Consider the following 17,342-nt stretch of genomic DNA (forward strand, 5'->3'; position numbering starts at 1 on the left):
TCACTTTATTGCCCTTCGTGGATTGCTGTGGCTTCACAGCTCACAGCAACCTCCGACTACTGGGCCTAGGCGATTCTTTTGCCTCAGCCCCCCGAGTAGCTGGGACTACAGGTGGCCACCACAATGCCCAGCTATTTTTTGTTGTTGTTGTTTCAGTTTGGCTGGGGCTGGGTTTCAACCTGCCACCCTGTGTATATGGGGCCGGCGCCCTGCCCACTGAGCCATAGGCGCTGCCTTAGCTCAGGAGTTTAAGATTAGCCTGAGCAGGGATGCAAGGCTGGTTTAACATACGCAAGTCTATAAACGTTATCCACCATATTAACAGAGGCAAAAATAAAGATCACATGATCCTCTCAATAGATACAGAAAAAGCATTTGATAAAATCCAGCATCCTTTTCTAATTAGAACACTGAAGAGTATAGGCATAGGTGGCACATTTCTAAAACTGATTGAAGCTATCTATGACAAACCCACAGCCAATATTTTATTGAATGGAGTAAAACTGAAAGCTTTTCCTCTTAGAACTGGAACCAGACAAGGTTGTCCTCTGTCACCTTTACTGTTCAACGTAGTGCTGGAAGTTCTAGCCAATACAATTAGGCAAGACAAGGAAATAAAGGGAATCCAAATGGGAGCAGAGGAGGTCAAACTCTCCCTCTTTGCTGACGACATGATCTTATACTTAGAGAACCCGAAAGACTCAACCACAAGACTCCTAGAAGTCATCAAAAAATACAGTAATGTTTCAGGATATAAAATCAATGTCCACAAGTCAGTAGCCTTTCTGTACACCAATAACAGTCAAGATGAGAAGCTAATTAAGGACACAACTCCCTTCACCATAGTCTCAAAGAAAATGAAACACCTAGGAATATATCTAACGAAGGAGGTGAAGGAGCTCTATAAAGAAAACTATGAAATCCTCAGAAAGGAAATAGCAGAGGATATTAACAAATGGAAGAACATACCATGCTCATGGATGGGAAGAATCAACATTGTTAAAATGTCTATACTTCCCAAAGCAATCTACCTATTCAATGCCATTCCTATTAAAATACCAACATCGTACTTTCAAGATTTGGAAAAAAGGGCGGCGCCTGTGGCTCAAGGAGTAGGGCGCCGGTCCCATATGCCGGAGGTGGCGGGTTCAAACCCAGCCCCGGCCAAAAACCACAAAAAAAAAAAATAAAAAATAAAATAAAATAAAGATTTGGAAAAAATAATTCTGCATTTTGTATGGAACCGGAAAAAACCCCGTATAGCTAAGGCAGTTCTCTGTAACAAAAATAAAGCTGGGGGCATCAGCATACCAGATTTTAGTCTGTACTACAAAGCCATAGTGCTCAAGACAGCATGGTACTGGCACAAAAACAGAGACATAGACACTTGGAATCGAATTGAAAACCAAGAAATGAAACTAACATTTTACAACCACCTAATCTTTGATAAACCAAACAAGAACATACCTTGGGGTAAAGACTCCCTATTCAATAAATGGTGTTGGGAGAACTGGATGTCTACATGTAAAAGACTGAAACTGGACCCACACCTTTCCCCACTCACAAAAATTGATTCAAGATGGATAAAGGACTTAAACTTAAGGCATGAAACAATAAAAATCCTCCAAGAAAGCATAGGAAAAACACTGGAAGATATTGGCCTGGGGAAAGACTTCATGAAGAAGACTGCCATGGCAATTGCAACAACAACAAAAATAAACAAATGGGACTTCATTAAACTGAAAAGCTTCTGTACAGCTAAGGAGACAATAACCAAAGCAAAGAGACAACCTACACAATGGGAAAGGATATTTGCATATTTTCAATCAGACAAAAGCTTGATAACTAGGATCTATAGAGAACTCAAATTAATCCACATGAAAAAAGCCAACAATCCCATATATCAATGGGCAAGAGACATGAATAGAACTTTCTCTAAAGACGACAGACGAATGGCTAACAAACACATGAAAAAATGTTCATCATCTCTATATATTAGAGAAATGCAAATCAAAACAACCCTGAGATATCATCTAACTCCAGTGAGAATGGCCCACATCTCAAAATCTCAAAACTGCAGATGCTGGCGTGGATGTGGAGAGAAGGGAACACTTTTACACTGCTGGTGGGACTGCAAACTAGTACAACCTTTCTGGAAGGAAGTATGGAGAAACCTCAAAGCACTCAAGCTAGACCTCCCATTTGATCCTGCAATCCCATTACTGGGCATCTACCCAGAAGGAAAGAAATCCTTTTATCATAAGGACATTTGTACTAGACTGTTTATTGCAGCTCAATTTACAATCGCCAAAATGTGGAAACAGCCTAAATGCCCACCAACCCAGGAATGGATTAACAAGCTGTGGTATATGTATACCATGGAATACTATTCAGCCATTAAAAAAAATGGAGACTTTACATCCTTTGTATTAACCTGGATGGACGTGGAAGACATTATTCTTAGTAAAGCATCACAAGAATGGAGAAGCATGAATCCTATGTACTCAATTTTGATATGAGGACAATTAATGACAATTATGGTTATGGGGGGGGGAACAGAAAGAGGGAAGGAGGGAGGTGGGTGGGGCCTTGGTGTGTGTCACACTTTATGGGGGCAAGACATGATTGCAAGAGGGACTTTACCTAACAATTGCAATCAGTGTAACCTGGCTAATTGTACCCTCAATGAATCCCCAACAATAAAAAAAAAAAAAAAAATGAAAAAAAAAAAAAAAAGATTAGCCTGAGCAAGAGGGAGACCCTGTCTGTACTAAAAATAGAAAAACTAGCCTGTGTCATGGGCAGCGCCTATAGTCCCAGCCAGCTACTTTGGAGGCTAAGGCAGGAGGATTGCTTGACCCCAGGAGTTGGAGGCTACCGTGAGCTGTAATGCCACGGCACTCTACCAAGGGCAACAAAGTGAGACAAACAAAAAACGAAAACAACTGTATTTGTCTGCTTCCCTCAAAAAACGGGCTTTTGTGCTCCACACTACACAGAAGAGAAGGGCAAAGGGGAAATAGCCTGTCAGAAGAGAGGAGGGCCTGCGGGGCACCTGGGTTACAACAGTGGAGTCTGTGAACAAAATCGGTCTTCTGAGAGGGAGGGAGAGCTCACTACCACGGGAACAGCAGCAACTACTCACAGGGACCTGCCCCAGATCCTTCCCTCTAGCCCCTAGTTCCCAACACCACCACACTGGGATCAAATTTTAACATGAACTTTGGTGGGAAAAAATAAACCATAACGCTATGTTTTTAGTGTTATTTGTCAAATACAAGATTTTAATTCTGGTCAAATGTCTTTTCAATGTCAATGTCTTTTCAAAAGTCAATGTCTTTTCTATGGTTTTTGAATTTCAGGGTTTTGCGGGAGGAGTGGTCGGGATTTACTTAAGAAGTCTTTCTCCACCATTTTTTAATCTTTTATTTCTTATTTTTTTTGGACAGATTCTCACTCTGTCACCCTCAGTAGAGTGCTGTGGCATCACAGCTCACAGCCACCTCCAACTCTTGGGCTTAAGCAATTCTCTTGTGTCAGCCTCCCAAGTAGCTGGGACTACAGGTGCCCGCCACAACGCCCGGCTAATTTTTCTATTCTTAGTAGAGATGGGATCTTGCTCTCGTTCAGTCAGGCTGGTCTTGAACTCCTCAGCTCGTGTCATCCTCCTGCCTTAGCCTCCCAGAATGCTGGGGTTCCCAGTGTGAGCCACCAGGCTGGCCTCTCTACCAATTTTTGAGGGACGCAGACAGAAGTGCACATGAACTAAGTACGGTGGACCCTCCACAGCTGACCACCTCCTGAATTGACCTGGTCTTCATGGATCAGCACATAGGCCTAGTCCCTATGTTGGCCAGTTTGTTACAGTCCCTTGGGTGGTCAACTTCAGAGGTCCTACTGTGTCAGGATTGTGAGGAGTGCAGTGTAGGGAATAAATGCGGCACTACAGCAAGCCACGTTTTTCCTAAACAGTTTAAGGTTTTGTTTTTTCCAACTGGGTTTTTAATTCTCTTGGATTTGTCTATGGTGAGGGTTGGATAGCATGTTTCCATACGGATAGCCAGTTGCCCAGCAGCCTTTCCTGCTGTATCTGGTGTACTACGCATGCAGGCTGCAGTGCATGAGACTCCTGGTTCTGGCCTCTGTGTCCTGTTCCTTTGGTCTGTTTGCCTGTTGGTGCTGTTTTGAGCAAGTCTGAATAATAGCAGGCAAGTCTCATCCACCTCCTTCCAAATAGCCGTGGCTGTTCTTTGCCTTTTGCTTTTTTGTGTGAATTACAGGATCAGCTTAACAAGTTCCACAGAAAAATATGATGAGATTTTTATGAATTGCATTGAATTTCAGATTTATAGGAGAGAACTGACTTCAATATTTAAGCTTCCATTTATAAACATAATTTTTCACATTTTCTTTCACAACTTTTTTTCCATAAGGGACTAGCATAGCACATTTTTTGTTAGATTTACATCTAAGTAATATATAGTTGTGTCTGTTGTGACTAGAATCTTAATTTCTATTACATTTTACGGCTGGTTTTACTAGTGCACAGAAATGCTAATGACATTTTAATGTTAATTTTTTATCCAGCCACCTTGCTGAACCCTCTTAATAATTGTAATAGTTTGTCCATAGAATCTGTTGGATTTTCTGTTTGGAAAGTGAAAGTATGTTCATATAAAGACAATTTTGTCTCTTCCTAATTCATAAGAATTTTATTTTTCTTGCCTTGCAATGTTGGCTGAGATCCCCATAGTGCTGACCAGAGATAATAATAACCGTCTTGCACCTGATTATGGGATGGCTTCTGTTATTTCACCACTAAATGTGATATTGTGGGGTTGTGACAGTTGCTACCTATCAAGTTAATGATGTTCTCTAGCCCTTGCTAGGTTGTGCTTGTTTCAATTATGACTTAGTGTTAATTTTGTAATGCTCTCTGGTTCTGATTTTTCACGTTTAGTATGATGGGTTTCATTATTCTGATGTTAAGCCAGAATACTTACGTTCAGGGACATGCCCTACTGGGTCATCATGCAGTGTCTGTGTGTGTTCCCGCCCTTCTTGGTCATCGTGCAGTGTGTGTGTGTTCCCACCCTTCTTGGTCATCTTGGAGTGTGTCCGTGTGTGTTCCCACCCTTCTTGGTCATCATGCAGTGTGTGTATGTGTGTGTTCTCACCCTTCTTGGTCATCGTGCAGTGTCTGTGTGTGTTCTCACCCTTCTTGGTCATTGTGCAGTGTGTGTGTGTGTGTGTTCTCACCCTTCTTGGTCATCGTGCAGTGTCTGTGTGTGTTCTCACCCTTCTTGGTCATCGTGCAGTGTCTGTGTGTGTTCTCACCCTTCTTGGTCATCGTGCAGTGTGTGTGTGTGTTCTCACCCTTCTTGGTCATCATGCAGTGTATGTGTGTGTGTGTTCCCACCCTTCTTGGTCATCGTGCAGTGTGTGTGTGTGTGTTCCCACCCTTCTTGGTCATCATGCAGTGTGTGTGTGTGTGTGTGTGTGTGTTCCCACCCTTCTTGGTCATCGTGCAGTGTCGGTGTGTGTTCCCACCCTTCTTGGTCATCGTGCAGTGTGTGTGTGTGTGTTCCCACCCTTCTTGGTCATCATGCAGTGTCTGTGTGTGTTCCCACCCTTCTTGGTCATCGTGCAGTGTCGGTGTGTGTTCCCACCCTTCTTGGTCATCGTGCAGTGTGTGTGTGTGTGTTCCCACCCTTCTTGGTCATCGTGCAGTGTGTGTGTGTGTTCCTGCCCTTCTTGGTCATCGTGCAGTGTGTGTGTGTGTTCCCACCCTTCTTGGTCATTGTGCAGTGTCTGTGTGTGTTCCTGCCCTTCTTGGTCATCATGCAGTGTCCATGTATGTTCTCACCCTTCTTAGTCATTGTGGATTGTGTGTGTGTGTTCCCGCCCTTCTTGGTCATCTGGAGTGTCTGTGTGTGATCCTGCCTTCTTGGTCATTGTGGAGTGTGTATGTGTTCCCACGGTTCCTGGTCATTGTGGAGTGTCTCTGTGTGTTCGTGCCCTTCATGGTCATTGTGGAGTGTTGTGTGTATTCCTGCCCTTCCTGGTCATCTTGCAGTGTCTGTGTGTGTTCCTACTTTCTTGGTCATCGTGCAATGTGTGTGTGTTCCCGCCCTTCCTGGTCATTGTGCACTGTCTGTGTGTGTTCCATACACTACTTGATTCAGTTTGCCAGTATTTTTACCTAGTATTTCAATAAAAAGTGTTGATCTAAAATTTTCTTTTATTCTTTTCCAGTGTTTCAGGATACTAGGATTATTAGCCTCATAAAATTAGACTAGTAGCTTTCTGCCCCTCCCCCCATTTTGTTTTTAGTCTCTGAAAATGTTTGTATAGGTTTCTTGTAGGTTTGATAATATTGGCCTGAGAAACCTTCTAGGTCTGGTATTTTCTATGGGGAGTGATGGTGGCAGAATAACCAGTTGTTACTATTGATTTAATTTATTTAGATTGGTTTTTAGAAATTCCTTCTTGAATCAATATTGATAATTTATAATATTTTTACTAATTACTTTATCTGAATTTTTATGTTTTCATATGAACTTGCTCATAGTATTATTTTAGAAATTAAAAAATCTCTTCTGAATTATGTCCCCTCCTTTATTCTTTCATAGCAGGAGACCCCTGAGCGCTGGCCTGGGGTTGGCCCGTCCCAACCTCATGCTGCTTTGGGTTTTCATGATGTAATAGAGTGGTAGAAAAGAATTTAAATATGACCTGACACTCTTACTGCTTATAGGACTGTGGTCCTTTTTCCTGATTATAAATATGTGTTCATTGTTTTCATAATTAGAATATATAAAAATAGAAATATAAGAACATTAAAAATAATCACATCACTTAACATTGTGGTATATGTCCAGTTTTTGCCTGTTTATATATATCAATCTACAAACACATTTTTGTAAACTTTGAGGTAGTACTACCATCTCAATGTTATAAGCATTTGCCCATACCATTAACAATTTAAAGGCATGTTTTTAAATGGCTGTCCCATGTACTGCTGTACATCTAAAATGTTTTTAGCAAGTATCCTACCCAGTTTTGATCATTTGGGCCATGAACAATAAATCTGTATCTCTAGTGATTCCTTACACTAAATTCTTAGAAGTGCATTTCATGGGGCAAAGGATGTGCATGTTTCCAAGGACACCAGGTGACTGTCATCTGTCCTTCTCTTTGCAGCAGCCCACTCACCCCGTGTACAATATTGGACCAGACAAGGTGATCCAGGCCACCATGTACTTTCTGCAGAAGCCAATCCCAGGCTTCGAGGAGCAAGAGGATGAGGCAAGAACAGAGTTTGCAATGGACTAGAGGCCCAGGCCCAGGCCCTGTGCTCTGCTCAGCCTCCCCAGTGAGACGAGGTTCATCAGTTTTGATGCACAGTACGTTGTGTGCTACAAAGCCTTAGCCGCTACAGAGCTGTGGTTCTCTCTGTCCTTTCTTGTCAAACAAAACAAAACCAATGGCTCTAGGTTTGGAGAACACAGCAGTGTGATTATTAAAATTCTTCCCACCTGTCAAACCAAAAATCTGTTAACCTATGAGGACCAGCTGGGGACCAGTGCATGCTGGGAGGAAGCAGCCTCTCCCTGCCTGCTTGCAGCCTGGGAAGTCGTGTTGCAATGAATGGTGTCTGTGAGTTAAGACTTACAGCACCCAGAGCACTGCTGTGACTCCCACTCTCATGCCACCATTAAATCGCCAGACAGGATCTTTCCTATGGGTGGAAATAAGTCTGCTCCATGCCAAGGTTGGGGGCTTTGTGTCCCACCAAAATGAATTTTCTGGCAAAGACTATGGTGGAGCTGCATCAGGAGATGCCTCTGCCCCTCACCTCCCTCCCTGGTCATTTGCAAGGGAAAGGAACTGGGGGTATGGGGAGAAAAGTCTCAATTTGAGAGTCCTTCTTCCTCAACACAGGAGAACTGAGCCACGCATCACTCCAAGGCCTGGTATACAGCAAGGCTTGCTTCAGCCCAGGTGTGGCGACTTATACCAGGAAATCAATTATGAATGCAAAACCAGCCTCTCATCCAGCTCTGTGCCAGAGGAAGCAGCCCCCAGAACCCCCCCATCATGTACCATGGAAACCCCTGATGTCCTCAAGGCAGCGCCTGCAGCCCGGGACCATTCTGCCTGTTTCCATCCTCCTCCCAGCAGACTCCTAGCCCACCCTGCTCCAAGACAGTGTTGTCTTTTCTCACCCAGAGTATTAACACTACTAAGTCTCTCTACTTAATTTATGACTCAGGATTTATTCACGTCCTGCCCGCTCCAGGCTTAGAGAAATCGAATCAAGTGCTATACAAGCTGGCTGTGGTGGTGGCAAGGGGGATGCTGCCTGGCCTACTGGGCCCTGCCAGTGCCTCTGCCGCTCCCCACAGAGCCCTTCCTCGGTCACTGAGGTATTGATTTGGGTCATCTGTCCACTGCTGTGGTCACAACGAACCCCCTGTCACTGACTCAGTCTTCATGTAAGTGGCTGTGGGCAGGCAGGAGCTTGGAGGTGCAGCATGAGGCTTTTCTCAAAATAACTGGCCATTTGCTGCCTCTAATTCCCTATTGCTTTGGTATATTGGGCTATGTATTTACCTAATAAAAGAATAGCATTTTCTATGCTGTCTCTTGTGATTTGTACTGTACTGAGTGTCGTGGGCAATGAATCTGTTGCAAGGCTTCGTGTAAACATATCTAAACACAGAAAAGGTGCAGTAAAACTATAGCATTATAGCCTCACAGGCTCACCATGTATATGCAGCCTATCTTTGGCTGAAATGTCGTTATGTTGTGTGTGACTGTATACACAAAACTTTACTCCAGATTAGCTACGAGGCCTGCTACTTAAAAAACACTGACTACCTTCACCATAGCTGCCCAAACAATGACGCCTTATTGTCCTTTCCGGTCCGCTGCCTCATTTGACCCCTGACTCAACCTCGGGAGGTGGGCAAGGCAGGTGTATCACCTGCATTTTACAACTGGAGAAACCGGTCAGAGGGCTCCCAGCTACTGAATGCTGGTGTCAGGAGCCAGCCCACGTGTCACCTTCCCACACATGGTCTTCTAGCACCTGGGCCTGTGGAGGTAAAAGGGGCAGTCTCAGGGAACAAGGGCAGCAGTTAACGTGCGTTGTTTACCTCCAGGCTGGGTGATAGACTCTGAGTACCAGCCCCCATCTCTCCCCAGGATGGGGATGGGTGACAGCAAACCACAGGGCAGGCCCTCATCCTTCTTGTGGGTCACCCACTGCCAAGTGTGTGCTGTCCCAGCACAGAGTGTGACATCTTGTGATTCACGGTGAGGCCCTGGTGAGTCAGTCTTCTCGGGAGCTGACCAGAGCTCTGACAGCAGCCAGCCTGCTCCAGGCTGTCCACCAGTTTCTGGACATCCTCTACATCCCCTCACTTGTCTGTGATGGCCCCCTGCCTCCTGCTTCCCTCACATCTAAGAACACACACTAAGTGCCCTTCACCAGTCAGCTTAGTGGGAACTTTCCCTGGCCCTCTGCTCCCCCTGAAAAAAACTCAGCTGTTACAAAATAAAAAGAACACACTTACTTTTTTTTGAGACTGAGTCCACTCTGTCACCCTGGGTAGAGTGCTGTGGAGTCACAACTCACAGCAACCTCAAGTGATCCTCTTGCCTCAGCTTCGACACCTGGCTAGTTTTTCTAATTTTAGTAGAGACAGGGGCTCACCCTTGCTCACTCTCTTCAGTAGAGATGGCTGGTGTCAAATTCCTGAGCTCAGGCAAGCCACCCACCTTGGCCTCCCAGAGTGCTAGGATTACAAGTGTGAGCCACGGCACCTGGCCTGTAAGGCACTTTTTGAAATAAACTATTCTGGAATAGTTTGAGATTGACAGAAAAATCGCAAGGATAGTACCTGGGGTTTCCGTACACTCTCCTCAGTTCTCCCAGGGTTACATAAATGGGGCATTCGACGTAACAAATGAACCCATGTTGATAATCTTATTAACTAAAGTCCACACTTCCCTGGAATGCCCTCAGTTTTTACCTAATGATCTTCTTTCTGAGGATCCTACATTTAGTCATCATGTCTCCTCAGATTCCTTCTCGGCTGTGAGTTTCTCAGACTGCCCCCGTTTTTGAAGATTGACGGTTTTAGAGGGAGCTGATTGGGTACACGTTTTGTACAACATCATGATGTTCTCTCACCATTTGACTGGGGCTATGGGTTTTTGGAGAGAGACCACAGAGGTAAAGTGCCATCTCATCACATCTTGACTCACATGTTAAGGCCGGTGTTTGCCTTGATCACCCAGCGGAATTGGTGTGTGCCCAGTTTCTTCATAAGGCCACTCTTTCTCCTGTTCCACATGCCCTTTGAGGAAGTTACTGTGTGCACCCATGCTCCACATCCTTGAAGGCAGATGCCTACATAAATCATTTGGAATTCTACAGGGAGATTTGTGCACTCTCCCTTTATTCATTCAGGCATTTGTCAGTGTGGACTCATGAATATTTAGCTCCAGATTATGCTCCAATATAACATCATTTACTTTATTTAGTTTTTGGAGACAGTCTTACTTTGTTGCCCTCAGTAATGTGCCGTGGCATCAGAGCTCACAACAACCTCAAATTCATGGAGTCAAGTGATTCTCTTGCCTCAGTCTCCTGAGTAGCTGGGACTATAGGCCCCTGCCACAATGCCCTGCTATTTCTTAGAGACGGGGTCTCACACTTGCTCAGGCTGGTCTGAAACCTGTGAGCTCAGGCAATCCACCTGCCTCACTCTCCCAGAGGCATGAGCCAACAAACCCAGACAACTTTATTTTTTGAGACTGAGTCTCACTTTGTCACCCTGGGTAGAGTGCTATGGTGTTATAGCTCACAGCAACCTCAAACTCCTGGGCTCAAGTGATCCTCTTGCCTCAGCTTGCTGAGTAGCTGGGTCTACCAGCACACAAGGCCCAGCTAGTTTTTCTATTTTTAGTAGAGACAGGGCCAAGCTCTTGCTCAGGCTGGTTTTGAACTCCTGAGCTCAAGTAATCCATCTGCCTTGGTCTTCCAGAGTGCTAGGATTAGAGGCGTGAGCCACTTGATTGGCCCCAACATCATTTACTTTATTGCTCAAATTAATTCAGCTTTGGCCATCAGGAGGTTTTTCTTTTTCCTTTTTTTTTAGAGACAGAGTCTCATTTTATCACCCTCCATAGAATGCCGTGGCGTCACAGCTCACAGCAACCTCCAACTCCTGGGCTTAGGCGATTCTCCTGCCTCAGCCTCACGAGTAGCTGGGACCATAGGCGTCCGCCACAACCCCCAGCTATTTTTTTGTGTGTGTTGTAGTTTGGCTGGGGCCACGTTTGAATCCACTACCCTCAGTATATGGGGCTGGCGCCCTATCCACTGAGCCACAGGTGCTGCCACCTCAGGAGGTTTTTCACTGGCACCTGTGTCCCTTTGATGTATCCCTACTTTCTTATTTCGGTAGTAACAATGCCTTTTGGTCAACTCTTTTCTGTCAAGAAGTACACGGCATGCTGATAATCATTCACACAAGGTAGCTGGCGCATTTGGGTTCAATACACTGTTCTCTCAAACTTTGATCACATTACATCCATAATGAGCATTGCGTTTGGTTACCCTGGGTATGGGAGACTTTGTTGCCACTTGCTGTACTTGTGATTGCCCAGGCTGAAGGGACAAAGGAGGTGACAACAGACCCAGAGCAGGGCTCAATGTCTCCGCTTTCTCAAGGCGGAAGGGCTACAGGGCCCTGCTGACCAGTGGTGGCATCAAGGAACCTTGTGAGGGAGGTGATGACAGTACATGGGTGACGCTGTGCTCCTTGTCAGGCTCTCTCTCTCAAGCCCCCCCACCTCCTTCCTGCCTCTCTGGAGCAGTGGCTGCCATGTGCTTGGATACCCAGGGCCCCGTGAACATGGTGCAGCGGGAACAGGAGGCTCTGGCCTACCTTGCTCTCACCAACAGCCTCCTTGACAGCTGCATCTGGAGCTGAAGCTGGGCTCTGGGAGGAGGGTGGAAGGAGTGCCCACCAGGAGCCTGAGAAGCGATGACCTGGCCCTGCCCCTTGACCCTCCCACGGTGCTCACCATCTCTCACCAAGGAGCCTATCACCTGAACTCCTCTGGCAATCAGAGCCCCGATGTGCACAGCTGTGCCACGTGCACAAGTCTCATCCCTAAGCATAGTGCTGGGCTGAGGCTGCTCTAGCACCTATGGGTTGAGCTCACACACAGGCGACCCCAGTGCAGACCTGTCCAGGGCACAGAGATGCATGTGCACCACAGGGCTGGAGTCCACTGGCATGTGCACATCTGCATATGGTATTTGTAGAGCAATCGCAACAGGCCAGGCTCCATGCTAGGGGTGTGCGCAGACTAGCTGCTGACCTTGTGGGAGTTCCCAGTCAGAACCCATGAACCTCCATTCTCTGCACACAGAGGAGATTGGAAACATGGTCAACTGGTCCTTCCCCCACACAGTCTGCCACTAGCATCACAGTACGTATTTGCAGAGGGCCTCCGCCGGCTGGCCTTGCTGTGCCTTATGGCCCACAGTTGTTGGCTACTGTCCTTTAACCCCAGATCTGCCCCTGACCTCCCCAGGCTGGTTGTGATGGCACCAGGAAATAAGACACCCACCACACAAGGGAACTGCAGTCTGCCACAGTGCTACTGGGACTCCCCTGGGGGGGACAAGGGGCAAGAGATGTGGGCAGTGGCTCTTGGAATCTATTTGCTTATTTCTTGAACTTGACTTTGCATGGCTCATCCCAGGCTCTTGGGTCACTGCAGGAGCTGGCGGTAAGGAGGTGGCGCATCTCTCTGCTGGCCTGCAGGCTGTCAGGTTTTTCCTGGCAGGAGGCTTAATCCCTCCCCACGCTCAGCACTGAGGTGGAAGGTTCTGGCACAGCTTTCTTAATATTAGATCTTTGATTCTTTTTCTTCTTTCCCCCAACCTCCAGCTTTTAATTTGTTAGAAAAAATTAATAGCAGAGACTATGCTGGATAAACTTTGCCCAGAGAAGGCTGTGAGTATCCAAGAGCCTCACCCTACAGTGGATATGAGAGGAAAACAATCCTAAATAGGGCCTGGCAGTCACAAGGGGCCTGCTGGGGCAGCTGGCATTAGCACAGGACACAGGAGGGGACCTGCTCGGCAGGTTCTGAGTTGTCCAAGGCCACCTGCTTGTGCTCTTCTAGACACGCCCAAGCTGCTGGGTGTGTGTGCCTGGGCACTAGAGTGAGCTGAAGCAAGTGGGCCTCCGGGTCCAGTCAGCAGGCTTGTCTGTCCCCAGTTCACTTCACCAAGCAGACCTGCTCAGGGGGCCCCTGTGGGGGAAGGCTGAAAAACGACGGCCTGACTACTATCATACCCCGTCCTGGGCAAGAAACACCAACAGGCACAAGATGTGGCTGCAGAGGCTCTGTGCCTGGGAACAGGCGCAGGAGAAACAAATGAAGGCTGGAATGAAGGCCAAGCAGAACTACCGGGGTGCCGGTGGCTATGGCTAGCCAGCAAGAGTGTCTTTCATTTCCCAAATCCATTTTTTTCCACACAAAAGGTAAAAAAATTCTTTCAGAAAACAGGCAAAGCGTATTTATTACTGCCTTTTGGCATTCAGCGTACATTTACCTCCCCTTTAAGGATTTTAATGCACAGAACCCTTATTTCATCCCAGAGAAGACAACAGTTTATTTAATCTACGTTTCAATAAAACTCAAAAATGCCTGCACTGCGCAGGACCTAGGAAGGCAAACAGACCTAAGAATTGCTGGGTCTTAGTTCAGGACTAAGTACCACAGTTCAAGGGCTTTGCACACTTAACACCTTTAAGCCTCGAACAACAGCCCCTGGCGCTATTACTGTTGAGGCCATGTCACCACAGAGGTAAGGGTTGTAGCTGTTGTGTCAGTCCAGACAGGTGGATGCTTCCACTCCAGCCATGGTTCTGAAGCTCTCTGGGCTCCTTCCCCACCCACAACCAAAGAAACACTGAGCTACTGAGCAACAACTTACCAGCTAGGTGATAATGGTTTGCCAGGAGAGCCTCCCAAACCCTAGCATAGGCCAGCCTGATGCGGCCACTCCAGTCCCACCAAGAGTTAAGCCCGGCTCATCTGAACCGTTCAGGAATGCAGTATTTGGCCAATTTGATTCTTTGACCACTAGCCATCTAGCAGCGTAGAGGTCAGCAAACTCCTTCCCTATCTGCATTTCCTTCTCAGGTTAGAGAAACCGTTTTCAACAAAGAAGGCTCTAGTTTCATGTTCCCACAGGCTGTTGAGAACCAGCCTGGTGCGCAGGCCTGAGAGCACGTTGGCCTGACTAGATTATAAGTCCGCCTGGAGACCAGGGGCCAGCCAGAGCGTGGTACAGAAATGGGAGCTGCACCAGGACGGCATCTCCCCTGCCTGGGGGACCTAAAGGGGGTACAGGGGCAGCCCTTGGCTTTCTTCCTTCTCAAGTTTAAGAACACGGCTGGTCAGCTAGCCCCCAAGAGTGTTAGTGCCCCACAGGAGCAGGGAGACTCCTCAAGGCAGGCCTAAGGATGGAACTAGTTAACAAGCCTGCTTCTCCAGCTTCCTCCATGTGCGACCTTAGAGCGACCTGACCACAGAGCTACCTGCTAATTCAGCCCAGCTGTGCCTAACTTGCCCAACAGCATCCTTTTGTTTCCCGGGTTATTTTACTTTTGGGAGTCAAACCTGAATGACATGAGGACCACTGGGAGACCTTGTTCAGCTGACTCTGTTGGGCTGCAGTGTACTTCAGGTCAGAGGGACTGCAGCCCAGCAATTCTTTTAACAAGTACCCCTGGGCATGACCCAAAGACCCCACTTTGAGTAACATTCAAACCACTCTGAAAACTTCTGAGCAATTGTGCCTGGACCTCCAGTAGCGCCCAAAGCTCAATAATGGAGGAAGTGAACGAACAGATCTCACTCAGCCTGGCACGAGGCGTGACTCATGCATCCACAAGGGCCTCTCCAGTCTTGGAGAGTCTGTCAGTCCAGTGCTGGGGTCACCTTGCTGTCTCTTTAGTCACTGTGCCTGGTAAGAATGGAGCACATCTGAGGCATGGGACAACATTTATGAGACACCAAGAAGTCAACCCTCACTCATTCCAGGGACGGTGTCCAGGAACTAGACTTTTCTATCTGAGTCAGCCCTGGTCACAGGCTTTGTGTAGACAGCGGGCACTTTGGTGCTCACTTGGTGCTGAGGTCAAGCACACCATCAGCATTATCTCATTTAACCCTCCTGACCACAAGGCTAGTACTATTATCATCCTCATTTTATAGGTGAGGAGTCCAAGGCCGGGAGAAGTTGCACAGCTACTGAGTGGCACACACAGGATTTTGAACCCAGGCAGTCTGACTTCAGAGCCCAAGCAGGAAACATGTATGGTATTATTAGAAACAGAACTCTGGTTACCTCAGGCCTAGATCAGGGCTGTCTTTATCATCAGTCTTGTTTTTGAAACCTGTTCCAGGTGATGACAGCTCTGTGAGTTTAGGTAATTTTTTTTAAGAGACAGAGTCTCATTCTGTCGTGCAATGGTATAATCATAGCTCACTGCAGCCTCGAACTCCTAACCTCAAGCAATCCTCCTGCCTTGACTTCCAAAAGTGATCAAACCAAATAGGCTGGTAGTTCTTTACTGAAGTTGTAGGTGCTTTACAACATGATTAGCATATTGAGAACTTTAAAAATGAGAGCAGTGCACTCAGGGCAATTGTAAAGGTAGGGAATTATCAGTTGTACCACTGCAAAAAGACAAAGGGACTTTTAATAGGCTGCTCAGTAAAGTCACCTGCTGCAGTGACCAAGTAGGTCAACAGGTTATCTGGCTCAGCACAGAAGACTGTCCAGAGTAAGGTCAAAAAAATCCAGAGATTACCAAGAGTAGCTATGGTCAGACTTTGGTGTACTGGGGGCATACTTACACTCCATTCCCAGACACAAGTACCAGAAGTACTTGGCTGTAACTCTGACATGTCACCTTCTGTGGAACAGCCTCCAGCCCAAGCTTTCAAGCCTTGTTTTCTGTCCAGGCAGCTGCTCCCAGTGGTGCCACCCTTACTGCACCATCTGCCAGAGTCTGCTCTGCACAGCCATCAGGTAGCTCAGACTGTCCCAAGTGAACCAGCTAGCAGCTGTGCCCCTTGTCTTCCAAATGCTTTACTGAAATCTAAGGGAGCCTAAACTCAACCCCTCGTGCAGCCAACATGCCAGGGACTGGCTCTCAGGGACCCCGCCTATCCGGCTTGACTGCCCCTTCCTGTTTGCTCCCTGATTGTTGGGTACCCAGCCTCACATAGCTCTGACATAGCTTAACCCGTACCAGTCCTAAACAACCAACCATGTGGTGTACAAGTTCACATTTAAACCCAGATACGTAAGGAGATACAGTTAAGGGCAATGAATAAGAGGAAAGTATGCTAACCTTGAGGGCTTATGCAATCACTTCTTATTCCCATTTTTTTCCTCATTCCAGTCTCTTTCCTCTGCTTTGAAAAGGAGTAGCTTTAATAAATGGGATCCTGTGCTCCCACACTCTTTATTTTCCTTAACAAAATCATGGCTTTGGGGGTTTGATCTTGTTTCAGATTGCCTCTTGCATAAACATGACCCATCTGCAGCTCCCATCAACCAAGAGGAGATGCCTTGTATTTGACACTCAATTGACAGGTGCCCCAGCACTATCTACCATTGTAAAGATAGTGACAAATAGAAGAACTGATTTGATTCACTTCCTCCCAGGGTCTAAGAACAGCTGTATTTCCTGTTGATCAGACAGGAAAGCCAAAGGTAAGCTGTGTCTGGCCACAATTCCTTTTTCTTCTGAGGCCAAATTCAGGCTGGTGTTGGGTCCCTGCCTGAGTTGAGCTAACCTGATGCCGTTATACTCTTCTTCACTTCCAGCCCACAGCAGCACTGCGGCCCCCTAATATACTGGAACTTTCTAGAAACTGAAAGGTCCTGGACAATAGCCACCTCTGAACTGGGCATTCATTATCAAGAGAATCCAAACCACAGCTCTGGGCTACCAATTCCCCCACAGGTCATTTGTTTTGCAGGAACTAAACCTAGAAATGTTGCTGAGGATAACCCCATCCCTCTGTTCACTGAACAGTTAATAGCACCTGCTTATCCCCTCCCTGGGGCTGGGCTGAGCCCTCAGAACAAAGGGAAACCACCTGGCTCACGGCTGCCCCTGGTTCCTTAAGCCCAAGTAAGCTGCCTCTGCTCCTCTCTCCGCTTCCACACCGGCCCAGCAGCTTCCAAAGGCCCTTTGTAAGGGCAAGAAGACACCACCACCAAG

The 17,342-nt window shown here is 46.8% G+C and overlaps 1 protein-coding gene across 3 annotated transcripts in view; it reads left to right on the top strand.

Moving 5' to 3' along the window:
- Nucleotides 1–8,638, top strand: part of FNTB (farnesyltransferase, CAAX box, beta) — an 87,544-nt gene extending 78,906 nt beyond the window's left edge. The window contains exons 12-13 of one of the 3 annotated variants that reach the window (XR_008382295.1): nt 7,204–7,406; nt 7,945–8,638. Coding sequence is in view for 2 of the 3 variants with exons in the window: in XM_053601097.1 (XP_053457072.1) it covers nt 7,204–7,335 (132 nt within the window). In the remaining variant the exon portion in view is untranslated. Of the gene's footprint in view, nt 1–7,203 lie in introns of all 3 variants that reach the window. The other 2 variants (XM_053601098.1, XM_053601097.1) reach the window with 2 other exon arrangements.
- The last annotated feature ends 8,704 nt before the right edge of the window (nt 8,639–17,342 follow it).

This window comes from Nycticebus coucang, chromosome 9 (assembly GCF_027406575.1).
Source record: "Nycticebus coucang isolate mNycCou1 chromosome 9, mNycCou1.pri, whole genome shotgun sequence".
NCBI classification, from domain to species: Eukaryota; Metazoa; Chordata; class Mammalia; order Primates; family Lorisidae; genus Nycticebus; species Nycticebus coucang.